The sequence below is a fragment of the Triturus cristatus genome, chromosome 2_1 (genome assembly GCF_964204655.1).
Source record: "Triturus cristatus chromosome 2_1, aTriCri1.1, whole genome shotgun sequence".
NCBI classification, from domain to species: Eukaryota; Metazoa; Chordata; class Amphibia; order Caudata; family Salamandridae; genus Triturus; species Triturus cristatus.
The window spans coordinates 926,127,268-926,152,295 of NC_140581.1; the positions used below are offsets into that span (position 1 = coordinate 926,127,268).

The following is a 25,028-nucleotide window of genomic DNA, read 5'->3' on the forward strand; positions in this document are numbered from 1 at the left end:
GAGCCTTCTCTGGCGCTGCCCCGAAGATCTCGAACTCTCTTCCACCGGAAGCGCGCAGAATCTCCTCCATGGCTGCTTTCAAACTGGAAGCCCAAAGATTCCTAATGCACAAGTTCTTACCTTAACTGGGTTATGATCATCCGTTCGAAGTCTCTGACCCTACAACCGTTAAACCTTCATTTGATGCCACTTTTCTTTACCTCATCGTTTTTCCCCCCTCTTAGCCTGATATGTATTAGCTGTTGTATTTTTCTCCTTTGACCCCTTTGTACTGTAATTATTCATGTTTATTATGCTTCGGGATCTTGTTTGCGCTATATAAAACTTTATAAATAAGTAAATAAATAAATAAATAAATAGATGACTTTAAGCACAGCCCTTTAAAGTAACACCCATGAGAAAACAGATATACTTTTCCATGGTCCTCAATACCAACGAACATTCCGATACCTCATAGAATCAGGAGTACTGTGCATCGGAAAAAGAAATTAACTTTGTAGGACCTACGTGCCTAAGTTCATGACAACAACAAAAAATAACATTGTTCATCAATGTGGAACAAAAAAATCCCCTTTCAATGTAAACAGGTTGAAGACAATTTAAAGTGCATCGAAGATCCTTCAAATCATCATCCTAGTATTTTCTTTGGGGTTGTATGATGGAACCATGCATGCGAATACATTGCATGCCTAACAACAAGGTCTTTACCACGACCGCGTCTTTATCACACATGCCTTTACAACAAGTTTTGTTGTAAAGGCATGATTGGTAAAGGCATATGCGTGGTAGAGGTTACACCTTCGCACCCCGAGCTCTAAAAACCAGACCTCAGCCCTAAAAACACTCCAGTCCTGAACCCCAAAACCGGCCCCAACCCTAAAAACTACCCCCACCCCAGCCCTTAAAAAAACCCTGCCGTGAGCCCTAAAACCAGCCCCAGTTGTAAAAACGACCCCTGAGCTCTAAAATCCAGCCCCCAGAACTGAAAACTATCCCGCCCCTAGCTCTAAATCCGGCTTCCGTGCCCTAAAAACACCCCAGCCTCCCACCCTAAGCCCTAAAACTGGCCCCAGTCCTAAAAACTACCCCGACCACCCGTCCAGATCTCTAAAATCTGGCCCCCAACCCTAAAACTACCCCCAACCCTGCCCGGAAACCTACTCACCAAGCTGAGTTCCAACCCTTCCCGTTCCTCACAATCTCACGCGGGCAGGAAATCACTTCAAGTCTTCAACACCTACGACCCCGCCTATTCTCTCGGAGTCTAGATTACAGACTGTCTTTACCATCTTTACAATGAAAATCGTTGTAAAGGCATATGTGGTAAAGGCAAGCGCGGTAACACTTGCGTTGTAATGGCACGCGGGGTTCAGACCGCATGGTTAATGGAGTTTCCCTTTCTTTGGATGTATATACCACTTTAAGCTGTCTCTGGCCATGAATCAGGTGATGAAAATAGTGATTATGAGCTTGACACCTGCTCCAGTTTCAGTACAAGTTACAACAGAGAAGAAAGATCATGTTTTACTTTTTTACTTAAGTTGCACTAGCTGTTAGCTGTATAAGATCCGAAAAACAAACTCTTAAGATATTGCTTTCCTGTGGATTTTCCCTGTATAAAATGTCTTATGATGCTTACTGCAACTCACAGAAGCTTCATACTTCAGATGTCCAAGTATCCAATGAATAACATGGTCGGGCTTCAAATGGCACATTCTCCTGGAACTACTTAAAAAAAAACTCCATGATCCACAAAAAGACACAAAGGACTAGAGTTCCTCACAGCCAAACCACAGCCATTCCAACAGCTCCCTTTTCAACTTTATTTATTAGATTCTTTTTGTACAGAAACTAATATCAGATGCAGTTACGTACAAGAAATCTAGGTCAAAGTTTCTTGTAGTCATGCAGGTCGTATAACAGCAAGGCTTAATTATAATCAAAACATTCACCACCCATAATGAATGGTAATGGAGCCACAGGGAATTGAAGAAAGATCCGGTAATTAATGGTAATGGTCACAAATGGGATGATGGAGAGGTTGAAATCAAATCAATTTAATAATACAGAAATTGATTGCAGACATGGACTATTGCTAGACTTAGCATCAGTATTATGTTTCAGCATGTGGGCTGAAATGACAATGAAGAGAAAATACATGTTTGACCATAAGATAAGCAAGCAGCATAAATTTAGATCGGAACTTAGTTGAAATTAGGTTTAAGCATGCCTATCATTTATAAGGAGATAGACGGTAAAGGTCTATCCACAAAGGTAGACAGCTGCTCACCACATTAGACCATAGCAACTGTAGTGATTTAACTTCTGGACCCACTCTGGTTCTCCCTTAGTTTGCGTTTTAGGCTGCCTCTGCTCGCTCTGCATAGCCACCTATAACACATTTGTTTTATGACAGTATTATTGAGAACACGCTGTACATGTTTTGTGTTATTCAGGGACTTAACTTGGGATTTAGGTTACACATTTTTGTACAATCTTGCTGGGAATACATAACAACTTAGTGTACTGCTTCGGCTTGTTCAGCAACAGTGCCTAATGTCTAGACATAACACAGACACACAGCTGCGTCTCCAGCACAGAACAATAGTTTTAACATATAAACTGTATCTTGTCTCCTTGGGGGACAGAGTAGAGATTTCCGGCAGAAGAGTGTTCTGGAGCGGTGGCAGTGCTTGACATGCATCCCTGTGTAAACTAAGTTTACACTCATGATGCGGACCACCTAACAGCATACACCAGATATGAGGTACTAGGGCAATCCCAGAGATTGCAAAAATATCCCTGTGCTTACATAGTAAGGATACATCTAGTTAGATATATAATTTGCCATGGTTGGGATGTTTGTCCTATACAGTCTGCTAGTAATGCTAATTGCCTTGTTCAGTTGCATATGCCGAATGATCGCAGCACATTTACTTCATACTGGACTATGATAATTTCAATAAATGTATTGCAAACTTTCCTCGTGTTTTTTTCTGTTTACTACGGGCATGCATGAGTGAGTACGTAACTGAGATATGAAAGTGAAGTATTTTTTTCCACAGTTCCCTTGGGAACTAGAGGGCCATGTTTGAGATTGCCAAAATCACCTGTTACTCTGAGAAGGTTAGGAGTTCAGGTGAGGCCCTGTGAGCTAGTCAGGATTAGGACGACAGGCACTGACTTAGTAGAGAGACTCAGTACCTACATTCTGACGTCCTAACACACAGGGCCTCATTACAATGCTGGTCGGACCAGCTTCCGCGGTCCTATCGGAGGCGGTAGGACTGCCACGGTCTCATCAGAATCGGTCAGTTTGACCACCAGATTACGATGCATACATCATACACTCCGAAAGACTGCCGACTGCGACCGAGAAACAGCTGCCATAGGGCTGTGCAGGGATCTCCGACCACAGTAGGGATTACGATGTGGGTTTAAGACGACCTGACTATGGCAGTCCAACTGACTGTCTCGAGTCTTAGGAAACAAACGGTTTGGGTGTGCATACTCACCCAATTCTGCTTCTCCCCAGCAGTCTCCGCCATGTACCCCTTTCTCCAGGTCCCCCCTACACTTGAGCAGCTGAACCCCGCTGTCTACAACACTGTGGGAGTGGGAATCCAGGTAAGTTCTTCTGCGGTATGTATCCCCATTGACTGGACTGTGAACATTCTGCCACACTCCAGCAATGGGGTACATAGAGCAGAAGGCATATCCCCACATATGTCATGCATTTGTGTACAATTGACAGGTTTTCTGTGATTTTGTACGCACTTGTAGTGACATATGTGGGAATATGTGCACCGCCGTAGATGAGACGGTAGCGGTTGCATCGTGATAGGGCGGGGTGAGCTTTCCCGACCTCGGCGGTCGGAATCGGATCACAGCTGTGACAGTCAGAGAGTCGGTCCGACCTGCTTCGTAACGAGGCCCACAGTTCTGCAATACCAGCAGAATCCATACAATAAAACTGTATTATTGGACCCTTACTAGTCATATAGACATATGTCCCTTATGTGCATGGGCATTCAGACCACCAAAGCATCTTAATTAGAATTCATATCATGGAGCTTCACAGGTCCAAAAGACCTCCTTGTGTATGCATTTTTACTGAATGAGTTGATGTTAAGCATATATTGAAACAGATCTAGTTGAATGGTAATCTTCCTCAGACTCATTCATGTAAGGTCCCCTCCTATACCATTTCTTATGGGGACAGAGGATCATTTCATTTCAGTTTAAATTATTTGCTAAGACATTGATAACATTTTCAGACTGTCCTGAAGGTCAGTCAATAATGGGGCAAAGTGTAGCATTCAAGCAAGCAGGAATAAATCTGGAATGGCCAATAATGACTAGAACGGGAATAACATGGATGATTTTGTACTAAAAATGAAAGCAGACCTAATGAGCAAAATCGGCCTTTAGGAACCCTGAGCAATACAGTCCACAATGCAGATGCAACTTTATACAAATCGAGCACACTACAACCCGCAGAATTGATAACTTTCTGCTGACACAAGGCTCAATCAACACATGCTGTGAAACTTCACAAACAATCAACGTAAACTCATACTGAACAGAACAAAAACACGCCTTGTCCTAAAGCCGCCAGTGAGCACTGATGACACGTCCTGGCCCTGGATAGCCGTTGAGTAGTGGTTTCAAGCGGCGGTTAAGAGAAAAACAGAAACAGCAGGTCCAAATCACACCAGCAATAAAGGGAAGATATCAACAAGACGTGTGTTCAAGACCAGATTAAGAGAAAGAAAAGGTAGATCAAAGGGATTGCCATCATGATGGCAGACGTGCAGCAGAATATTCCAATAATTGCTGTGCCTCACATGCTCCAGGGAGCTCCCAGGAGCCAAGTGTTGAAGGGGAAAGGACACATACATACACTGCTCAGGTTTTACAGCATCAAGGAATAGGCCTCTAAAAGAAGTCTGTGTAGAGATAGAACCATGTCAGCCAGAATGCTATGCTATGCTAGGGATTTGTAAAGCGCATGGCTACCCAACAGCCTCCCAGCTCTGAAGGTCAAATCCATCACATAGTGGTTAAAGCAAGTCAATCATTTTAAGAGATGAGTTTTAAGTAGTTTCCTAAATTTTGTTTCTTCCTTGGTCACTTACAGAGATAAAGGCAGAGAGTTCTAGAGGCTTGGTGCCAAATAGGTGAATGTAAGCCCTCCACTCCTAGCTTTCTTTATTTTTGGTACATTGAGGAGTCTCTGATCTGCAGAGCGAAATGATCTTTTGGGGTTGCAGCTGCTGAATTAAAGGAAAACTTTCATTGTACCTCACTCGGTAGGCCAGACAGAGATTTTAATTTAATTCTCTTGAAAACTGACAACCAATGCAACCCTACGAACAATGAAGAGACAAAGTGATGCTTGGGAATCTTTAGAAGAATGTGGGCTGCAGCATTCTGAATAAATTGTAGATGCTTGATCACATACAGAGTGCTTCCCGGGTCAACTGAGTTGCCATAATCGTACTGGGAAAGCAATAGGCTTGGTTCTATAGTTCTTCAAGGGGTCTGAGGTACCCAACTCAAAACCTTCCTTAGGGTCCTAAGTAATTTCTTAACTTAGACCTCCATGGTAAGGTGGCAGTGAATCCAGAAGCCCTGCCTTTTTTTCTTCTGTTTTTGAGGGGGGTGGTGGTGGTGGGGGAGGGAGGGAGGGGGGTAAATCTCCTAAATACTTGGGCCGTAGGGGGAATTGTTACCGACCACCAAAACATTTGTCTTATGTCCATTACGTTTCAGGCTGCTGCAGTGACATCTCTGATGCAAGCGTTAAGCTGGGTAGATAGAGCTGTTGTGTGTCAGGTGTTAGGAAAATGGTTTTCTGAGTATCATCGGCATACAATGCCATTGAAAATCCATGTTCCATTATGATGTCTGGCTGGGCATAAATATTAAACAGGGTGGGGCTCAGTGAGGAGCCCTGTGGCACCCAGTGGTCCAGGGCGAACATATTTGAGCAAAATGCTTCCTCCCAAACCTGAAAACGTCTGTTTTTTTAGAAATGAGGTTAACCATTTAAGGGCATTGCCAGCTCTCCCAGCATCTTCCAGTATCCTGATGGGTGTCAAATGAGACACCATGTTGAATGCGGCGCTTACGTGCAGGAAAATAACTGCCACTGACCCATTTGTGTCTACAATTGCTTTAAGTTCATCAGGAACGGTTACCAGAGCCATCTCAGTGCTGTTGCCTGCTCTGAAATCCGTTTGGGTGTAATGGAGAATTAATTGATCCTCCAGAAATGACTAAGTTTTAGTTAACACAGTCCTCTGCAATTTTACTGATGACTGGGAGCAGGGAAAGTGATCTGTAACTTTCAGGGACTGAGAGGTTTAGTGAGGGGTTTTTAAAAAGTGGTTTCAGCATGGCATGTGTCCATGCCTGTGGTACTTCACAACTATCTAAAGACTGATTGATTATATTCGCCAGAACTGGGCAAATACCTTTCCCAATATTTTTAGGAGAATATTGAGAGGTGCGGAGTCCAAAGGGGATCCTGACTTAATTGATGTAAGTAGACTTTCAAGATCTTCTGTTTTAATCTTTGAGAGAAAATGCCTCTTTGACATGGTTAGCCGCCCGCTTTTTGCCTGGAACATTATGAGGTTTCAATTGAAAATGCACAGGGTCCCTACCAACCAAGTCCCCTGTTCCAGAACTCCTTCCCTAAAGATGTACCATGATTAGTACAAATTCAGACCCGCCTGTAAGGCCCTAGTAAATGGTACCACTGGTGCCCAGGGCATTGGGACTTTAGAGGATCCCCTCGGGACCCCTCACCAAGTGCAGAGAAAAACAAAAAGTCGACACTGCCTGTGTGTCATGTCAAGCATGATTTGCCTAAAATATAGGCAAATCATCCCTCTAGCAGGCCTTACAACCTCTAAGGCAGGGTGCACTATATCTCAGGTGTGGCCATATCTGCATAAGCAGATATGTCCCTACAATATCGGAGTCTATTCCTAATCTTGTAAGTGCCAGGGAAGCCTTAGAGAGTACATGCACTGGAACCTCGACAACACAAGTTCCCCAGCACGATGATGGCTTCACTGAACCCAGGAGTGTTTGGTATCAAACAACTCCTCTTAATAAACCCACACTGATGCCAGTGTTGGATTTATTAAAAGATGTACTCAGAGGGCAACTCAGAGGTGCCCCATGAAAACCTACCAACCCTGGTGTGAACTCGGAATGGCTTTAGGGAGCCTGCCACCACCAGACATGTTTCTGGACCCCTGGGTCAATAGCCCTTGATCTTTGAGGCCAGAAACAAAGACCATCCTGGGCGGAGGTGTCACATCTCCTTCCCCAGGCAGGGACAATGCTAGAGAGGGAGGCTTCAAAGGTCTTCCTGCCTTTGTAATGCAATCCCAGCGTCTGCTGCTAGCTGCAGATGGCAGCCCCCGTTCAACCCTCCCACTTTTGGCGGGAGAAGGAACAGGAAAATGATGTAAGAATAGGAGGTGTGCCCTCCTCCGCCAACTCCACCCGTCACACATATTTCAGTGCCAACCATCTTAAAGATGGTGGGAATTATCCAATGAGGGCTAGCACTATGTCCCCTCTCCCACAGGAGGGTGGCACAACAGAGGGTGTAGACACCCCAGGTAAGGACCCCATTGGTCCCTACCCATCACTCCCCAGTAATGCCCCTAAATCTAGTATTTAGGTGGCACCCCTAGACCCTGAAGTCAGATTCCTGATGACCTACGAAGCCCAGACATCGACGAGCTGCAACAGCAAGAAAGAGGAAGGACCAGTGTCAGACTCGGCGCCAGCCCCCCCAGCCTGCCTGCTGCCTTCCGCCCCTGCTACAAAAGTCAACTCATCCTACATACCCAGCAACCTCCAAACCCCTGGGAGGACTGCCTGCCTTTAATAAAGATCAAGAACTCCAGTGGACAGTGAACCTGTCCAGAATAAACAAGTTTTAACGAATAAGAGCTCTGCCCTGAGGAACCGAGAAACTGCCTACCGGACCCACCTCTGCACCCAACACCCACAGCGGAGTCCGAGTGGCCCAGCTGTCCTGCAAAGGTTACCCAGAGATTCTGAGCAGGAGTCCACCGTGGGCTGACCCATGCCGGACTCCACATCGACACCTGCAGCCTCTGCACAACAACACCCCAAACAGCGATCTGCTCCGGTACACCTTTACCGATGTCTAAGGACACCCTTGCACCCAGAGCCCCTGGGCCTTGGGGAGTTCGGCTAACAGTGTCCATACATCCCCAAGCATCAGTACGTAACTGGGCAGCTCTTGTTTTTCTGTGTACAGCTTCCTGGCCAGAGCTTGCAGACGTTTTCCAAAACCGATCTCCTCAATTGATTTGCGTTGAGCATCCGACACTGTGTTGGCACTCCGCAGCCGGCCGCCCCTGTGCTGCTGAGGGTGTATGTTTGGTGCTGCCCTGTGGCCCCCCTCCCCAGTGCTTGTCTAAACCCCCAGGGAATGACCCCAGACACTGCTTTTCTCATCTTTAAACAGCTACCCTTCGATCACCCCTAGTCTCCATTGGTTAACATTGGGCATGCGACTCCGAATTGAACTCTGCACCCGGTCACCACTGTGCCGCTGATGGTGCAGTCTTGGTGCTAACTTGAACCTTACCTGGTGTTGGCCACAGACACTGAAGACTGGACTTGTAAGTTGTGTACTTACCTGCAAAACTGCATTCTTGTTTTCCTCCCATAGGTTACCATTCCTGAACTGATAAATCGCACTAAGTGTCCACTTTTTAAAGTGAAAAGTATTTTTATTGAAAAACGTACTCACCTTTTAACGTAAATCTTGGTCTTAAAATAAATCTTGAAAGAAGCATATATTTCTAAAATTGGTGTGGATCTCTTTTTTGAGTTGTGTCTCATTTATTAATCACTGTGTGTATAACAAATGTCTTACACTTCTCTGAGTTAGGCCTAAGGCTGCTCGCCCACACAAAAACAAATAGAACAATTTGGGTTTACAATGAGCCCTGTACACTTCTGGCTGGACTCTTTACCCGATATAACCAATTATTGGTATATCACATAAAGAGCCAGCTTCCCACAATCTTTGAAAAGGAGGTAAAATGCACCTTAGCCTTCTTTAACAGGAGTGGCGAGGCATCATTAGGGTTTTGGGATACCACCCATGGCAGAGTTGAATGAATTTTAATTAACTTTCCCCAGAAAGTAAGTGGCAAGCATGTTGCATCTGGCTTCAGATGCTGTTGGGCCTGCTAGTGAAGTGGCAAGCTTCATAAATGAAGTTACAATTTAAAAAAGTTATTTTGTTGAATTAGCCGAATTATTTGGGTTTTGTACTGAGAAAAGCTATCCTGGCTTTCCTAATAGCATAATGGTATGTTTTTTACGTGTCCTTATAGACTTGTTTTCTACTGGATCTGTCGTAGAATTTTCTCTGAATTCTCTTGTTTCTCTTATATTCTTTTTTTCAAATTAGTAAGTCATTAGTGAACCTAGGGTGCGAACTTGCATACGGCTATTTTTCTGAATTCTCTTTGGGATTATTTGCTCTAAAGAGCCTTCTATTCAGTCGTCAAATGTAGAGTGTAGTTGTTCCATGTCTCCTGTTACAGAGGGACCAGAGCTGGAAAGGAGACAGTCCCAATTGTCTTCGTCTAGTTTAGCCCAGCTTCGACAAAACCTAGGTAGGAGTAGCTTTCACTCCACTTTTATTGAGATGAAAAGCGATCATGTAATGGTCCAACCAACAAAGAAGGAGAAGGGTGCTTGCCCTTAACTGATATATGTTTGAAAATATATGAATCAAGGAGGTGCCCTTTATTTGTGTGGGCTGCATCACTCTCTGCATGAGCTGAATGGTCTCTAAATCTTGAGTTAAATTATTTGTATTTGAGCATTTAATGTTTTCAAAATGGAGATTAAGATCTCCCAGTACTAAATAATTCACGTTCTGCATGCATTGTTTAGCTAGAGTATCAGGTAGTGCTTGTATTAACTGAGCTGGGGAACCCGGTGGCCGATATGTGAGAATTCCAGACATCATAAAAGTATGAGAAAGTTCTATAACAAAAGTAATATTTTTGCATCCAGGCAGAGGTAGGGTGGAAAATTTGGCATCTAACTCTTTCTTGAGAATAATGGCTAACACCCCCCCAACATGGCTAACCCAACCCAGCATGGTTTGGCGATCTATTTGAATAATAATAAACTACTGTGGTAGAGTGATCATGATATCTGGCATGGAATCATCTTTTAACCAGGTTTCTGTGAGAAATAACAGGTCTGGCTTAGTCTCTTCAAGCTTTAGTTTATGTCTGGGGAGCAATCTACATACAGTTTACCAGGTAAAAAATTCCACTTTTAACGGTTGTCCTCCTCAAATAATAGCTTGTTATTATGTATTATATTATCTGAGCAGCCTAGATTCTTTTTACATGCTTTGCATACAATATTGTCTGTATGCAGAACATTGTTAGGTTCCAAGCTATTAAGACAATCCTTATCCATGGAATATTGAAGTCGGCGAAGTTCATCTCTCTGAGAAACTGTTGGTGTTAAGAGAGAACGAGCAAGGGTTTGGGCCCCTAGCCCTGTCCCGATTCGGACGGGTGCAGACCGGCTTCGGTGCGCCAGCGCTGCACCTGCTTCATGTGTCTGCTACAAGTGCGCCTCCTCAGGCTCATTTAACAGCGAGCCTAGACTGACGACTAGAACGCTACCCAAAATTGCATCCTATTCTGTATCACCGCGAGCCTGATACTCAACACAGCCCAGGCAGAATGTGGTGTGCAAAAATTGCAAGAAATTGTTTAAAAAACAAGAACAAACACAATTGGGCTTAAAATATTCTTAAAATCCACTGCTTAACAAACCCTCTTTTTAGTGCCATCTTGAAATGTACCTTAGTGCTTTGAACTAAACATTGTGCCTGAGTCCTCAGGCTCATTTAATAGCGAGCCAGGACTGAAGACTAGAACGCTACCCAAAATGGCGTTGCAGTCACGAGCCTGGCGCACAAAACAGCCCGAGCAGAATGTGGTGTGCAAACATTAGCAAAAAGTGCAAGAAATCTTTTTAAAAACAAGTAAAAACACATTTTCATTAAAAAATACTCTTAAAATCCCCTGCTTAACAAATCCCCTTTCCAGTAGCAACTTTAAATGTACCTTAGCATTCGGAACATAACCGAATGCAACAGAGGCTGTCACAACCAGCCTATAGTGCCCATGCTGCAATAAATAGCAGCCTACTTGCGGAATTAGGCAGATAGGGTTGCATCTCCATGCCATCAGGCGATGTTTGTGCACCTGAGCACCATCCTCCGAGCGGCAAAGGAAGGTAACAGATTCAGGACTCAGGTGCAGCGGCAGTCTGGAGCAATAGCACAGCCATAACGGAGAAGAGAGGTAAGCTAACCCTAGGGCTAGAGAAAACTAATATTCGGTATCTCCAGGTTTAAGAATGTTTGATACCGCACTCTCTTTTTCAAACAGACCACAATACACTGACATGACACCGACTAGCATTAGGAAGAGGTGCTCAAGTAGTAACGTGTATGGCACTCCCCAAACAATGCCCTCCCCAATAACGACAAATGTCAGGCGGCTGTCTCTACCAAACACTCTTCAGTTGCACCAGTATTGCGCATTTGGTTTAAATGGAAATCAACAGACTAGAAGGAGTCTTGTTGTAGTCTGAAAATGGGGGACTAACTTGGCATTGACTCAAACTGGTCGAATGAATCACTAGAACTGCAATATAGTACACCCTCTCACTCAGTACAACACAGCCCACCAGAGAATAGCTAGCAATGTTACTTTTTAGAAAGAGAACTCCAATCTAGGGGACCCATGATGACCCCATTGTACTGCTCAGCAATGCACATCCTGCACATAGAAAGAATTATCAAACAGTCATTCTACAGAAATAACACTAAAGAGAAGTGAATCCACATGATCATTACTAAGAAGCAACCCATTCAAAAAGCCACTCAACATTTAACAGAAACACTACATTTTTCTTGATGCATCTATTCAAAGATGGACGACAGACACATTTCCTTTGCTAAAACAGGTCTTATTATCACACTAGAGGAGGGATATGTTGCTTTTTTAAAAGGAATATGCTACTTACCAGTATGCATCTGTTCTTGGCATGTAGAGCTGCAGATCTACACACTTTTGCATAGATCGCCATCTGGTGTTGGGCCCGGATGTTTGCAGTTTGTTTTTCCTCTTGGAAAGTCTTTGGAAGTCACGAGGTCGGTGACTCCTCCCTTGGATCGTATTGCGCATGGGCTTCAGCTCCATCCTCAGATTGTTTTTCGCCAACAGGGAAAGATGGAGCGTAGTAATAACAGTGAAGAAACCCGTGTGTGTTGTATCTAAATAAGATAGACTGGAACAGATACAGGTAGCCGGGGAGGCGGGTGGGCGTGTGTAGATCTGCAGCTCTACATGCCAAGAACAGATGCATACTGGTAAGTAGCATATTCCGTTCGAGGCATATGAGCTGCAGATTACACACTTTTGCATAGACTATATAGCAGTTCCCAACCTTAGCGGCGACCACCGGTATCTGCTGCAGTGGTTTGAAATAGTGTTTTTAGTACAGCCTGGCCCACACTAGCTTGTTGCTTGGTTTGCACATCTACACAGTAATGTTTAGTGAAAGTGTGCGGTGTTGACCATGTAGCTGCTTTGCAGATATCATCTAATGGGATGTTCCCTAGAAAAGCCATAGAAGCCCCTATCTTTCGTGTAGAGTGGGCTTTAGGGGGAACAGATAGCGTTTGTTTTGCTTTGTGGTAGCAAATCTGGATGCATTTTACAATCAACCTAGCTATCCCTGATTTTGAGATGGGGTTGCCTTTGTGTGGTGGAGAGAAAGAGACAAATAGTTGTTTGGTCTTTCTGAAAGATTGTGTTCTTTGGATATAGTAAAGTAAGGCTCGTTTGACATCTAGCGTGTGTAGAGCCCTTTCTGCAACAGTTTGAGGTTGCGAGAAAAATAATGGTAATTCTACCGATTGGTTTAGATGAAAAGGGGAAATGACTTTAGGTAGGAATTTTGGGTTGGTACGGAGAACAACCTTGTTCTGGTGCATTTGGAGAAAAGGTTCTTGTATGGTAAGTGCTTGTATCTCACTGACCCTTCTAAGGGAAGTGATGGCTACAAGAAAAGCTGTTTTCCATGTGAGAAATTGCAGTTCGCATTTATGCAAAGGTTCGAAGGGCGGTCCCATTAGCCTTGTGAGAACTATATTTAAGTTCCACACAGGTGAGGGTGGTACTCTGGGGGGAATTATTCGTTTCAGGCCTTCCATGAAGGCTTTAATGGCAGGCACTCTGAAAAGTGATAGGTGTTTTGTAGGTAAGCGGCAATTGCTGCGAGGTGTAGTCGAATGGATGTATATGCTAGGTTACACCTTTGTAGATGGAGTAAGTAGCATATGATGTGTTGTATAGACACGTCTAGAGGATTGATTGTGTTGTTATGGCAATAAAAAACAAATCTTTTCCACTTGGCAGCGTAGCAGGCTCTAGTGGTAGGGCGTCTAGCTTCTCTGATGACATTCATACAGTCAGGGGGAAGGTTAAGGTATCCGAATTCTAGGATTTCAGGAGCCAGATCGCAAGGTTGAGTTGAGCTGGGTCCGGGTGCCTGATCTCTCCATGGTTCTGGGTTAGGAGGCATGGAGAGAGGTGTAGCTTTTGGTGTGGTACTACCGAGAGTTCCAGTAGTGTGGTGTACCACGGTTGTCTGGCCCATGTTGGAGCTACTAGGATCAGTGTGAGGGAATGATATTGTAGCTTTCGCACCACTAATGGAATTAGTGGGAGAGGTGGAAAGGCGTACGCAAATTTGTCTGACCAGTTCATCCATATCGCATTGCCTTTGGACAATGGGTGTGGGTATCTGGCGGCGAAGTTTGGGCATTTTTTATTTTCGTGGGTGGCGAAGAGGTCTATCTGCGGATGCCCCCACATTTGAAAGAACGGGTGAAGTTCCCACTCGTGGATCTGCTGCGTCTGTCTGCTGAGCAGATCTGCCATGGTATTTTGGACTCCTGGTACATGCTGGGCCAGGTGAAAGATTTTGTGCGGAATTGCCCATCTCCATATGCTCGGTGCTAGTTAAGAGAGCTGTGGAGAGTGTGTGCCGCCTTGTTTTTGAATGTAATACATGGCCGTCATGTTGTCTGTGCGAATGAGGACTGCCTTGCCTAAAATCTGTGTTTGAAAGGATTTTAGGGCTAGAAAGATTGCCAGTAACTCCAGATGGTTGATATGGAGTAACTTTTGTTGCGGCGTCCATGTGCCCTGCACTGTGAGGTGTAATAGATGAGCTCCCCAGCCGGAGAGCGATGCGTCTGTTGTTAGTATTATTTGTGGAACCGGGTCCAGGAACAGTCGACCTCTGGAAAGATTTGTGGTGTTCCACCACTGCAGAGAGCGATGGGTGAGACCGTCTACCAACACCAGATCTGTCAGTTGTCCCTGGGCCTGGTTCCATTGGCACGCTAAGCACTCTTGGAGTGGACGCATCTGGAGTCTTGCATGAGGCACTATGAAAATGCAAGAGGCCATCATCCCTATCAGTTGCCTAAACACTCTTGCTTGAAGGGAGTGTTGAGGTTTGAATCTTTGACGCAAAGCCTGAATGCTTGCAATCCTGGCCGGATTGGGGTAGGCTATGGCTTTTGAGGTGTCTATGGTGGCACCAAGGTATTGCTTTATGTGGGATGGTGTTAACTTTTGGTGGTTCACCGTGAAGCCTAGCTAATGAAGTAGTTGGATTGTAGTGGCGGTGTGGTGTACACATTGGTTGTAGGACATGGCTTTTATCAGCCAATCGTCCAAATATGGGAAGACGTGAATGTGCTGTCTTCTGAGGTGCGCCGCCACTACCGCTAGGCACTTGGTGAATACCCTTGGTGCTGTTGTGACCCCGAATGGGAGCACCCTGAACTGGTAGTGTTGCCCATCCACTACAAATCTGAGGTACTTTCTGTGAGCATGGTGTACCGGAATGTGAAAGTATGCGTCTTTCAAGTCCATTGTGGTGAGGAAGTCGTTCTGGGAGAGGAGCAGAAGCACCTGCTGAAGCGTTACCATGTGAAAATGGTCTGAATGTATGTATGTGTTTAGGGGCCGGAGATCTAGAATAGGTCGCAGAGTCTCGTCCCTTTTTGGAATTAGAAAATATAGGGAGTAGACCCCTAAATTTTGCTGATTGGCGGGAACTTGTTCTATTGCCTGTTTTTGTAGGAGGGAGATTACCTCCTGTTTTAGTATATGTGGAATGTTCTTGTGACATTGGGCGTTGCCTGGGTGGAATGTTTGGGGGGTAGATGTCAATTCTAGGCAGTACCCTGAGCGAATAATTTGGGTCACCCATTTGTCTGAGGTGATGGTCTCCCAGACCTGAAAGAAATTTTGTAGTCTGCCCCCGATTGGAGTGGGATGGTCTGGAGGGAGCGGGGGGAAGTCATTGGGTAGGCGGTGTGACAGAGCGGGCAGTATTTGTTTTGCCTCTGCCTTTATTGTTATTGCCCCTATAGCCGCCTCTTTGATAACATCTTGTGAAGGTGGACTGAGTGGGGGATTTGTAGGAAGTGGATGCGCTATCTGAGGAGTAGCCTCTAGCCGTACTCCGAAAGGAAGAGCGGCGAAAGGAGCACCTAGGAGGGTGTGACTGCAGGGCTCCCATAGATTTCGCCGTATCAGTGTCCTTCTTCATTTTCTCGAGGGCCTCATCTACCTTTGGGCCGAATAGGTGTTCTTGGTCAAAGGGATGATTTTGGATGGAGGCCTGTACCTCAGGTTTGAAACCTGATATTCTCAGCCAAGCATGGCGACGGAGGAGGACGCTAGTGTTAATGGTCCTGGAGGCTGTGTCTGCTGCATCTAAGGCACAGCGTATGGAGGTGTTAGTTATTGTCTTCCCCTCTTGAATTAATTCATTGGCCCTATTTTTGTATCTTTCTGGGAGGTGGTGCATTAAGGTTTCTAATTCATCATAATGCGCCCTATCGTATCTGGCCAATAGCGCTTGGGTGTTGGCGATACGCCATATATTGGCTGCCTGTGACGCAGTACGCTTTCCTGACGCGTCTAGTAGCTTTGACTCTTTGTCAGGTGGTGGTGCTTCGCCTGACGCTTGGGAGTTTGACCTTTTCCATGCAGTGGAAACCACTAGGGAATCTAGTGGCGCTGGCCCTTTGATATAGGCAGGATCTGTGGGGGCAGCTTTGTACTTTTTTTCTATGCGTGGGTTAATGACCCTAGCCCTGACTGGGTCCTTAAAAACTTCTGGCGCATGTTTTACCACCCCCTTGATCATAGGTAGTATGGAGGTAGACCTATGTGCGGTATCAAAGGTGTCGAGGGAGGAAATCCTCCTCTACTGGGTCAGTGTGTAACTCTACCCCGTGATAATGTGCCGCCCTCTGAAGTAGGTGGTGGAAACCTAATGCGTCTTCTGGTGGAGATGGCCTGGATGGGTAAAGGTCATCTTGTGGGACGTCTGGAATATCTGGATTATTGTAGTTGTCCCATGGGTCTGGGGATCCTGTAGGGGTGGGGTCTTTGGGCACATCCCCTGGATCGTGATATGGGTCCCCCTGATCATCATCGTCTGGAGACGGAGTCGGAGAGCGATGAGGTGGGGGTGGAGAAGGCGGAGGGGGTGGAGGTGGAGAGGGTGGAGGAGGTGGGGAAGGCATTCTGAAAGGGGAGGTAGCAGAGTCCTTCCTCTTTGGAGGTGGAGGCGGAGCCGGTTTGTCCAAATGTCTCTTTTTGGAAGAGAGTGCCAAATGTCCAGTTTTTGGATCCTTGGTAAGAGTTTTTTGCAAGGGATCTGGTGTAAACAGTTCCTGTGACAATGTTTGTTCCGTTGGTGCCGAAGTTTTCGGAGCCGATGACTTTTTAGGCTTGTCCGTGCCGTGCTTAGCACTGGGCTTGGGAACCTCCGTTTTCTTGGTCGGCGCCGAGGTAGGCTTCGGCGTGGAAGTGTCGGTGCCGAGGGCCTTATGGGGTTTGGTCGGTACCGAAGATGGCGTCGGTACGGAAAGGCTGTGTTTCGACACCGAGGACTCCGGTGCGGATCTCGGTGTCGAGGTAGAGGCTGGTTTATTTTTCGGTGCCGCTCGAGGGCTGGCTCGAGCCCGAGCCGCCGGAAGGCTTATTTGGCTTCTTCACCGGGCCCGAAGGTAGGGTGAGTGAAGCAGTGTCTCTGGTCTTGCCTAGGCCCGGAGGAGAAGGCGTGACCGAAGCCTTTTTGGGTGTCGGCGCGGGTGTGGGAGGGGGTATAGTACTCACGACCCTCTGCGCCGGGGTGATGTCCTCCACATCTGAGTCGTCGGCTTCGGAAGCACTGACGAGGTCCTCTTCGGTGTGCTGCTGTCCCGGATCTTCGACGTCGTCCCCGAAGATGTCGACTGGAACGGAGGGCGAGGAGTGCGCCATGTTTCGTCTGGCTCTTCGATCTCGAATAGTCTTTTTCGATCTGAAAGACTTACAGGCCGGAGAGTCTCGAGCCTCGTGTTCAGGGGAGAGGCAGAGGTTGCACACCTCATGAAGATCGGTGTGGGGGAATTTGGACCCACATCGAGGGCACTTCTTGAAAGGAGTTCTTTCCATCAGCCGGGACCGGAGCTTGGGTAGGCCCGAAGGCCGCCGTCGACGACTGGAATCGAAGATGTGTCGATGAGAAGGTGATTGAGGAGATCTGGATCTGAACAATACCGTGATGAGCGAGGATTCCGCTTTGATCGTCGAACTGGAAATGTTCTGAACCGAGCCCGATGGCAGAAAAAAACAATCTGAGGATGGAGCCGAAGCCCATGCGCAATACGATCCAAGGGAGGAGTCACCGACCTCGTGACTTCCAAAGACTTTCCAAGAGGAAAAACAAACTGCAAACATCCGGGCCCAACACCAGATGGCGATCTATGCAAAAGTGTGTAATCTGCAGCTCATATGCCTCGAACACATACTTTTTAAGTATTGTGAAAAATGCAAGATCATTTACACATTGAGCACTATCAAGAACCCACATGGTTGCAAAACCAATTATAAAATAAATCCTTGTGGTTTTACATAAGGGCTCTTAATTGTGAGTATAGCTCTAACGGCTTGAACGTTAGAGACAAAGAAATCAAGGGAGATGTCCTGATCTTCATATAGCACTTGTAACAGGGTAAGAACAGTTCACCGAACTGATTAATAGGATTTAAAAACCTTAAGTATACCTACTTTACTAAATCAAATTGATACGGTCAGACTTTTATGTGGACAAAAATGGTCTAGTGAACTATATTGCTATTTTTAGTACCTGGGATTCAGGTTTCTAATCCCAACTAAACCATTTGATCAAAAACGATTCTGGATAAATACCTAAAACGTCAAGTGCCTTAGACTGTAAACATTTCCAATAAATTGCAAATATATGAAATGTAATTGCATCCAGCAAACCCCTTAGTATTCCAATACATTTTATAAATATTTTAGATCGATGGACAGACAGACAGATAGATAGAGACACATATAGACGGAGCGCCTCATGTTAGTGACGTTTCTGGTGCAATAAAAATGTTCTATGCGAAGTCTTTCTGTTTTTTCCAGCTACGTTCGCTCTTTACCAAATGCCCAAAAAAGAAAAATTGTGGTCCAAATCACAGACCTTAGTCTTAGAACAATAAAGGTATTTTCAGATAGCTTTTATAGAACACCAAAGAAACAAAGGCAGGTACACACATATTGGAGTTGATGACACAGTAAAAAGAAACGATCAATGTACCGGTGTCTGTTTGCACGTTCTGCAGTACGCCATGGCAGAAAACCTTGTACTCCTGGAGGTAATGGCTCTGGAGCATAACCTTCTTTATAAGACACAGACTTTCTTTCAGACACCAAGTTCTTTTTAGATGGAAACCCTATAATGTATAAGGAAGATGATGAAAAATGTCATAAGGCTGGCAAAACAGACATAACTCTCCAGAAGCATGTTTATTGCATTCATTTTCAAACTCATATTTAATCAGTTCAGACTAGAGACAATAAAACCTACAAGGTAATAGCAACTGGATTTTTTGACTTTGTTTAGCACTTTACTGTTTTCCATATTAGTGTTTGTTTGGTTTGTTTCATTTGTTGTTTTTTAAAAATTATGTTAGTATGGTATTTTGAATTTGCAGTACAGGCCTGTATTGCTTCTGGGGAAGATCTGGCATACCCAGATGCCCGTCTGCACCAATCTTTGTATTAGCTACACACACAGTGGAACATGCTGCTACTGCGTGTACTCCCTAGTCAAGACTATCTCCTGCATCTCCACTTTGTCCCAATTTGATGGGTTCCACTGTCTGACATACCAGAAGAGCTTTGCCAACAACACTATCACCCCAAGTCTATTTTGCTCTCCAATATTAATTAGCAATCCGGCCTCACAGATGTATCATTGTTCTCTCCTTACTGAAAAATAGTCTGAAGTTAATAATTTGATCATGAAATTCCAGTCTTGATATTTTATTTATACCCAACATTTAGTAAAAGAATCTGTTGGCCCATATTTCTTTGATTGCTTACTCTCATCCACTCACGATTAAACAATTGGAGCCAAATAGATCTAAACCCAAGACAGACTGATCTCCCTTGAGCTAAGGGAGGCAAAGAAACCATGTGCACATCTAGATAATTGCTACCGTCATTCTTATGCCCCCAATCTCAAAAGCTCTTAGACCATGTAATTGAATTTCTACAAGAAGCTGCTCAACATCACCAGAGTTTCAAGTGTGACTTAGCTCTGCTTATAACCAAAACCATGAGGTCTTTCATATTAGTGAATATCGCCTCTCCCATGGCCAACTCTACATATCGGAGAGCACTTTTCAGTCCTATTTCAGCAACAGAAGAAATGACTGCACTTGATGCAGCTCATCACTCATAACAATGCTTGACTAGTTTGGGGCTCATCGCTAATCTTTATTGAGGCTCCATAATCTCTGCCACTAATTCAGGGTCCCTTCTCGACTGCTATCCTAGTTACATCTTTTGAATTGGTCACTCCTCCCTTAAAACTAGGAAGAAAGTCTAAGAACCAGCAACAGATCTGTTAACACACACTTAGAGGTCGATTCTGATCTCGCTTGGAAGGGTTCCAAACGCGATCCGGCCGGAAAAAGGTACGAGTCGGACGCGTGTTTCACGACTGACTCGGACACCTGTACGAGCGAGCAAGTACGATGCGAGTGTACGCGTGTGTTCCGACCGAACCGTTATCGGATCCAAGCCGCTCCAACTGACTCGTACAAACACAACTCTCACAGCGCAATGGGGACGTTTCACGACTGACACAGGGGGAGACCCAAGGGTCTCCCCAGCACAGGTATGTACGGTACAGAAGGCACCGACGCGTACCCACTGTAGAGGGGGCCCTTGTGCGAGACGTACCCATTCAGTCAATGGGATCCCATGTACGCGTCATACGACCGGCTCCCATTGACTTCTATGGGAGCCCGACCGAACCGAGCAGCATGCGGCCGCATCGTACTCGCTCGGACTGCAGGGGTCCGGCTCGGTCGAAAACCACTCCAGATCCGGCTCGGTTGGAGAGCTTTTCGACCCAGATTGGAATCGACCCCTTAGTAGTAGGTAACTACATTGAGCCTGCTTGCATTTAATAACAATGTAACTGGAGCATGCCTTTGCTTAGTCACATTGCATGTGAATGTTGCCAGATATCAGATACCATGCTATCAACCAAAGGCTTCTAACTCTAAAACCAACTTTCAAGACCATGAGTGAAAACAAATTACTATGCTAATCCACCCTTGATACAACCCTTGAAGAATCTGTCAACACAAAATGTTTTTAACTTTCGCAATTGTCAGACTCTCAAAAATAACTCTCAACAATGGGTCATCTGCTACAATACAATACACTGTGTGGATGAGAGTGAACAGCAAGCCATGCGTTCTATTTAACCCCATCAGTGGTGTTGATAAGCTTAATGTAAATACTCTACACAATTTCAAGCAATTTCCACCATCCTTCTCCTCAAATTGCAGGCTACGCCTTCTGAGACCTCAGATCGTGACATCTCAGAAACCCTCACTGTGCAGTGGCAAACTGTAACTTTGAGGGGGGTTTGATCTGTCTGGATAGACGTAGTTTTACCCAGTCCCAAGTATAAACAGAATTACCAATCACCTTCAGCTTTGCCAGGAAGAAAAGAATGTACACTAGCAAAAACTTTTTATTCTTTCTTTAAATGAAAACCTGGTTCTCTATACTTGTTGAGAAATGTTGTCTTTGTGTTTTCAAGTTGATTAAGCCCATCTTTGTTTTTCTCTTAAAATGGTTTCACTAACATTACAATTGAAAACCCTCACACTTCTTACTCTGGTGAGATCTACAACTAGTCATCTCCATGCCAGGGCTTAATGTGCTTTTTTAAGGGTGAATGAAGAGAAACGTGTTTGTTTCCATCAACCTCTTTAGGTTAAGACTCATTAAGCTGTTCCTGATTACTTTTGTCTAAGTTTCTGCCAATGGTCATAATTCAGGCATTATTCCTCTGAAAATTCCAGTCAGTCCCTGATTTGTATGCATCGGTTCTGTACCTGGGAACCAATGGTTTTCATGGTCTCCTCAGCATGTACCACATCCTTTCACTTCAATTACTCGAAGGGATACTTTCTGGAGACCATGACTTATTGGTATCCATTCAGCGTGTAACTATCCAACATTGATATCCAGTGGCTGTGTAAATCGGTCAAGTTTAGACTTTTGGTCCTATAATTTCTATTTTGATCTTTATCATATTCTTTGGTGGAGAAGTATCACTGCAGCACAAGGGTAGTGCCAGAAAAGTAAATGTTGCTGAGCTAACCATACCACTAGAGAAAACATCAAAACCGTCTGGCAGGTGGACTGAGGATCCCCTGGATGCTTCAGGACACACTATTATTTTGGGAAAGAAATATATTTAACTATGGTTCAAGTAACAAATAAAAAAAAATTAAAAGAGTGAATGCAAACATTACCTATTGAGATGTCTCCTCTTCCTGCCACACGCTGACAGAGGTTGCATGTGGATCGCCGACCGCTATTGCTGCCGTGCTCGTGCCCGGCATTCCAGATATCTACAGCCGTCTACAGGGAAGCAGTGGAAACTGGTGGAGCTGTCCTCACTGCCACGGATGGGGTGGTTGAGAATGGGGAAGTCCAGAGCAGAGGCTCATTTATAGGCCGTTCGGGTGGACAGGAGGGTACACGGAGGGCAGCAGTCTGTGTGCGGTTCATGGCTGCTCGGTGGCTAATTAGGCCAGCTTATACCCCCTGACCCCCCAAACACCCCCTCCCCAAATTTATTGGCCTGGACAAAACTCTGTTGGGCTTGCGCAGCGGCCCACAGCCACCGCGCACATTTCCTGAGGGAGGGGCGCTGGGTTCGGCAGGGAGTGGGCACACTCTGATGAGCCAACCAGGAGATCAGAAAATAAAGACAAAAATAGAATATAAATGCCAGTAAGAGGTACTTGCTAAAGCTTCCTTCTCACGGTTTTAAGTTCAAGCATCAGAGATTGAATTGGGTTGTCAGTGAGGCGTGCGCTACTACAGGCGCATAGTGGTGGAGGCGGTGGTAGCGAGATAGCATTTAAGAGTGGAGGAAGTAAGTCTTTATCACTCCTTGGTGTTTTGCTTTAATAGCCTACAGTGGTACTTTAAAACAATAGGCGAAAATCCAACCGTAGGAGCTTCGTAGATTCTTGGGTGTGGTGTGTCTACAGCCCCACCAGGGAAATTACATGATGAGCCATTCAGGTGCTCAAGATTAGGAAAGAGCCTGTGGCCCGTGTCCTTGACACTAATAGAAAGAGGGGAAAAGGAAAGCAAGGTGAACTGTCCCTTCCCAATCAGGGGGTCTGGAAGATTCAACTTAGATTGCCACATTGCCGGGTGGGCCGTGCATAGCTTGAATGGTAAGTGCTCTACTATCTCAGAGGGGGGAGGTGATAGGAGGTTGTCTCCCTCGGTACACTCCCTGGCTACATCAATCAAACAATTTGTAGGGAAGCACTTTGAGGCAGGCTGGTCGTGTGATCTCCTTCATGAAGAAGTGTCAAGTGAGACTTACGAACACTCACAAACTACTTCATTCATTGTCCAGGACGACCCTCAGTGTTCCAGTCTCATACCCAAAGAGGCATTGCTTACAGAGCCTAGACTGTCCTCCCCTCCGACACTGACATATGGTACATTATGAGAGCGGTATAAAGAGCGTGTGAAAAATTGAATAAATAACAGTGGTGGGCCTTCGCATTGTATTTCTTCTGAAGAAATAAATTGTGTTGAAATGTGGAAGGTGGAGATGGAGAGGTGAGTGGGCTTAAGGAGCAAAGGAAAATTGAGATTTGCTCCATTCTTTGCCCGACACCTTGGCAAGCTCATCCTCCTCTATGCTAGACGTCATTCTACTCAAGCAGCAAATTCTCCACAGAAGACTGGAAGCAGTGTTACTGAACAATGACGCAACAAAAAAATCAAACAAGTCTATCACCGTCCATAGCAAAAGAGATGAAAGAGATAAAAGGCTGTATGCCATCTTCGGTGAGGCCGGTTGCAATTCCACCTCAAACAGTAGCCTCACATGCAAAAGAGCAGACCTCTGGCTGGTCATATAGTGCAGGCGGAGGACTGAGGAAGAAAAGGAAAATAAAATCTTGGCCAAAAATTGAGTAAAACCCCCACAAAACTGATGATAAATTTGATAGATGAAATCTCTAACAGCAGACACTCAAAAGAAAGAAATAATCAGGGGAAAGGAAAATTGATACCAGAAATATTAACTGCGTGAAAAGGGGGAGATAGAATTGCTGAGAAAGGAACAGAAAGGGGAACAAGCCAAGATAGAAGCGGGCCAAAGTATAAAAGGTTAAAGAAGAGACATTTGAATAATCAAGGCAATGAGAGCACTAAGTGGCTTGTGAAAGGTGCGAAGCACGAGAGTCAAATGGAGGATCAGCAGAATGAAATGATTCAGGAGAATCAGAGCCCTTCCCAAGTGCTTCAAGATCCCAACCTCAATTTTTGAATTATATGGAGAATATTTAAAAAAACTGAAAAAGTGGGCAAAATCAAAGCCATAAAACAGAAGTTTATTGGGTATATTGTAGAGATTTAAACCCTTTTGGCCATCTCTTCAGAAGAGATTAGTAGAGTAGGTTTCTTGCCATCAAATGCAGGTACCTGGGCATGTAGTTTCAGAAAAATATGAACTGGTCTACCCATCTCGAAGCCTTGAAAGTAAGGACATCAGCTTCGGTTAGTGGTTTAAAGAAATTTAATGGGGTATACTGGGAAAAGTCGGACAGACCGGTGTTAAAAGCATATACAGCCATGGAGCCGAACTACTATACTTGAGTGGAAAAAATGGATTGGATGTAGAAGAGGGAAAAGCCCTGAAAAATGTATTATCTCTGCCAAAATCATCAATGGTGCAAGCAGCGAGGCTAGAAACGGGTATCCCCGCTTGGAATATAATGGCCTGCATGTCTCTAGTAAGATTCTGGCAGCGCCAGGGATTAGGTGAGGATAATAAAGTCTCGCAGTGGTGCAGAAATGAGATATTGATGAGTGATCTAACATGGGCAAAAGGGGTAAGAAAAACTCTGATAAAAGCTTGTACAATGATGAGGCTTAAGATTAGCCCCTTGTCTCTACAAATTGAGGTTGAGAGGAGGGAACTTAGGTCCCTGGGCAAAGAATTCTCTCGAGCCCAGGATCAGGAGTACTTCAGGGGGGAAAAAAAACGGTATGTTCTATGGCTACTTCATGGCAAAATGAATTTTATTTCCCCTACATCGATTGATTACCCTGCCGACGACTGAGAAGAGAAGTTTTAAGGCTGAGAATTGGTGTCAATCCCTGCTACTCCAACAACGGAGTAAAAAGAGCAATGATCAATAGCAATGGGAAATGTAACTGTTCCCTGGGGACAACGTGTGATATTGTACT

At 45.0% G+C, this 25,028-nt stretch overlaps 1 protein-coding gene across 4 annotated transcripts in view; it reads right to left on the reverse strand.

Moving 5' to 3' along the window:
- CEP78 (centrosomal protein 78) overlaps positions 1 to 25,028 on the reverse strand; it is a 428,004-nt gene that overhangs the window by 273,250 nt on the left and 129,726 nt on the right. For all 4 annotated transcript variants that reach the window (XM_085633291.1, XM_085633307.1, XM_085633281.1 and 1 more), the window contains exon 10: positions 18,808 to 18,943. In XM_085633291.1, the coding sequence (XP_085489417.1) occupies positions 18,808 to 18,943 (136 nt within the window). The remainder of the gene's footprint in view (positions 1 to 18,807; positions 18,944 to 25,028) is intronic.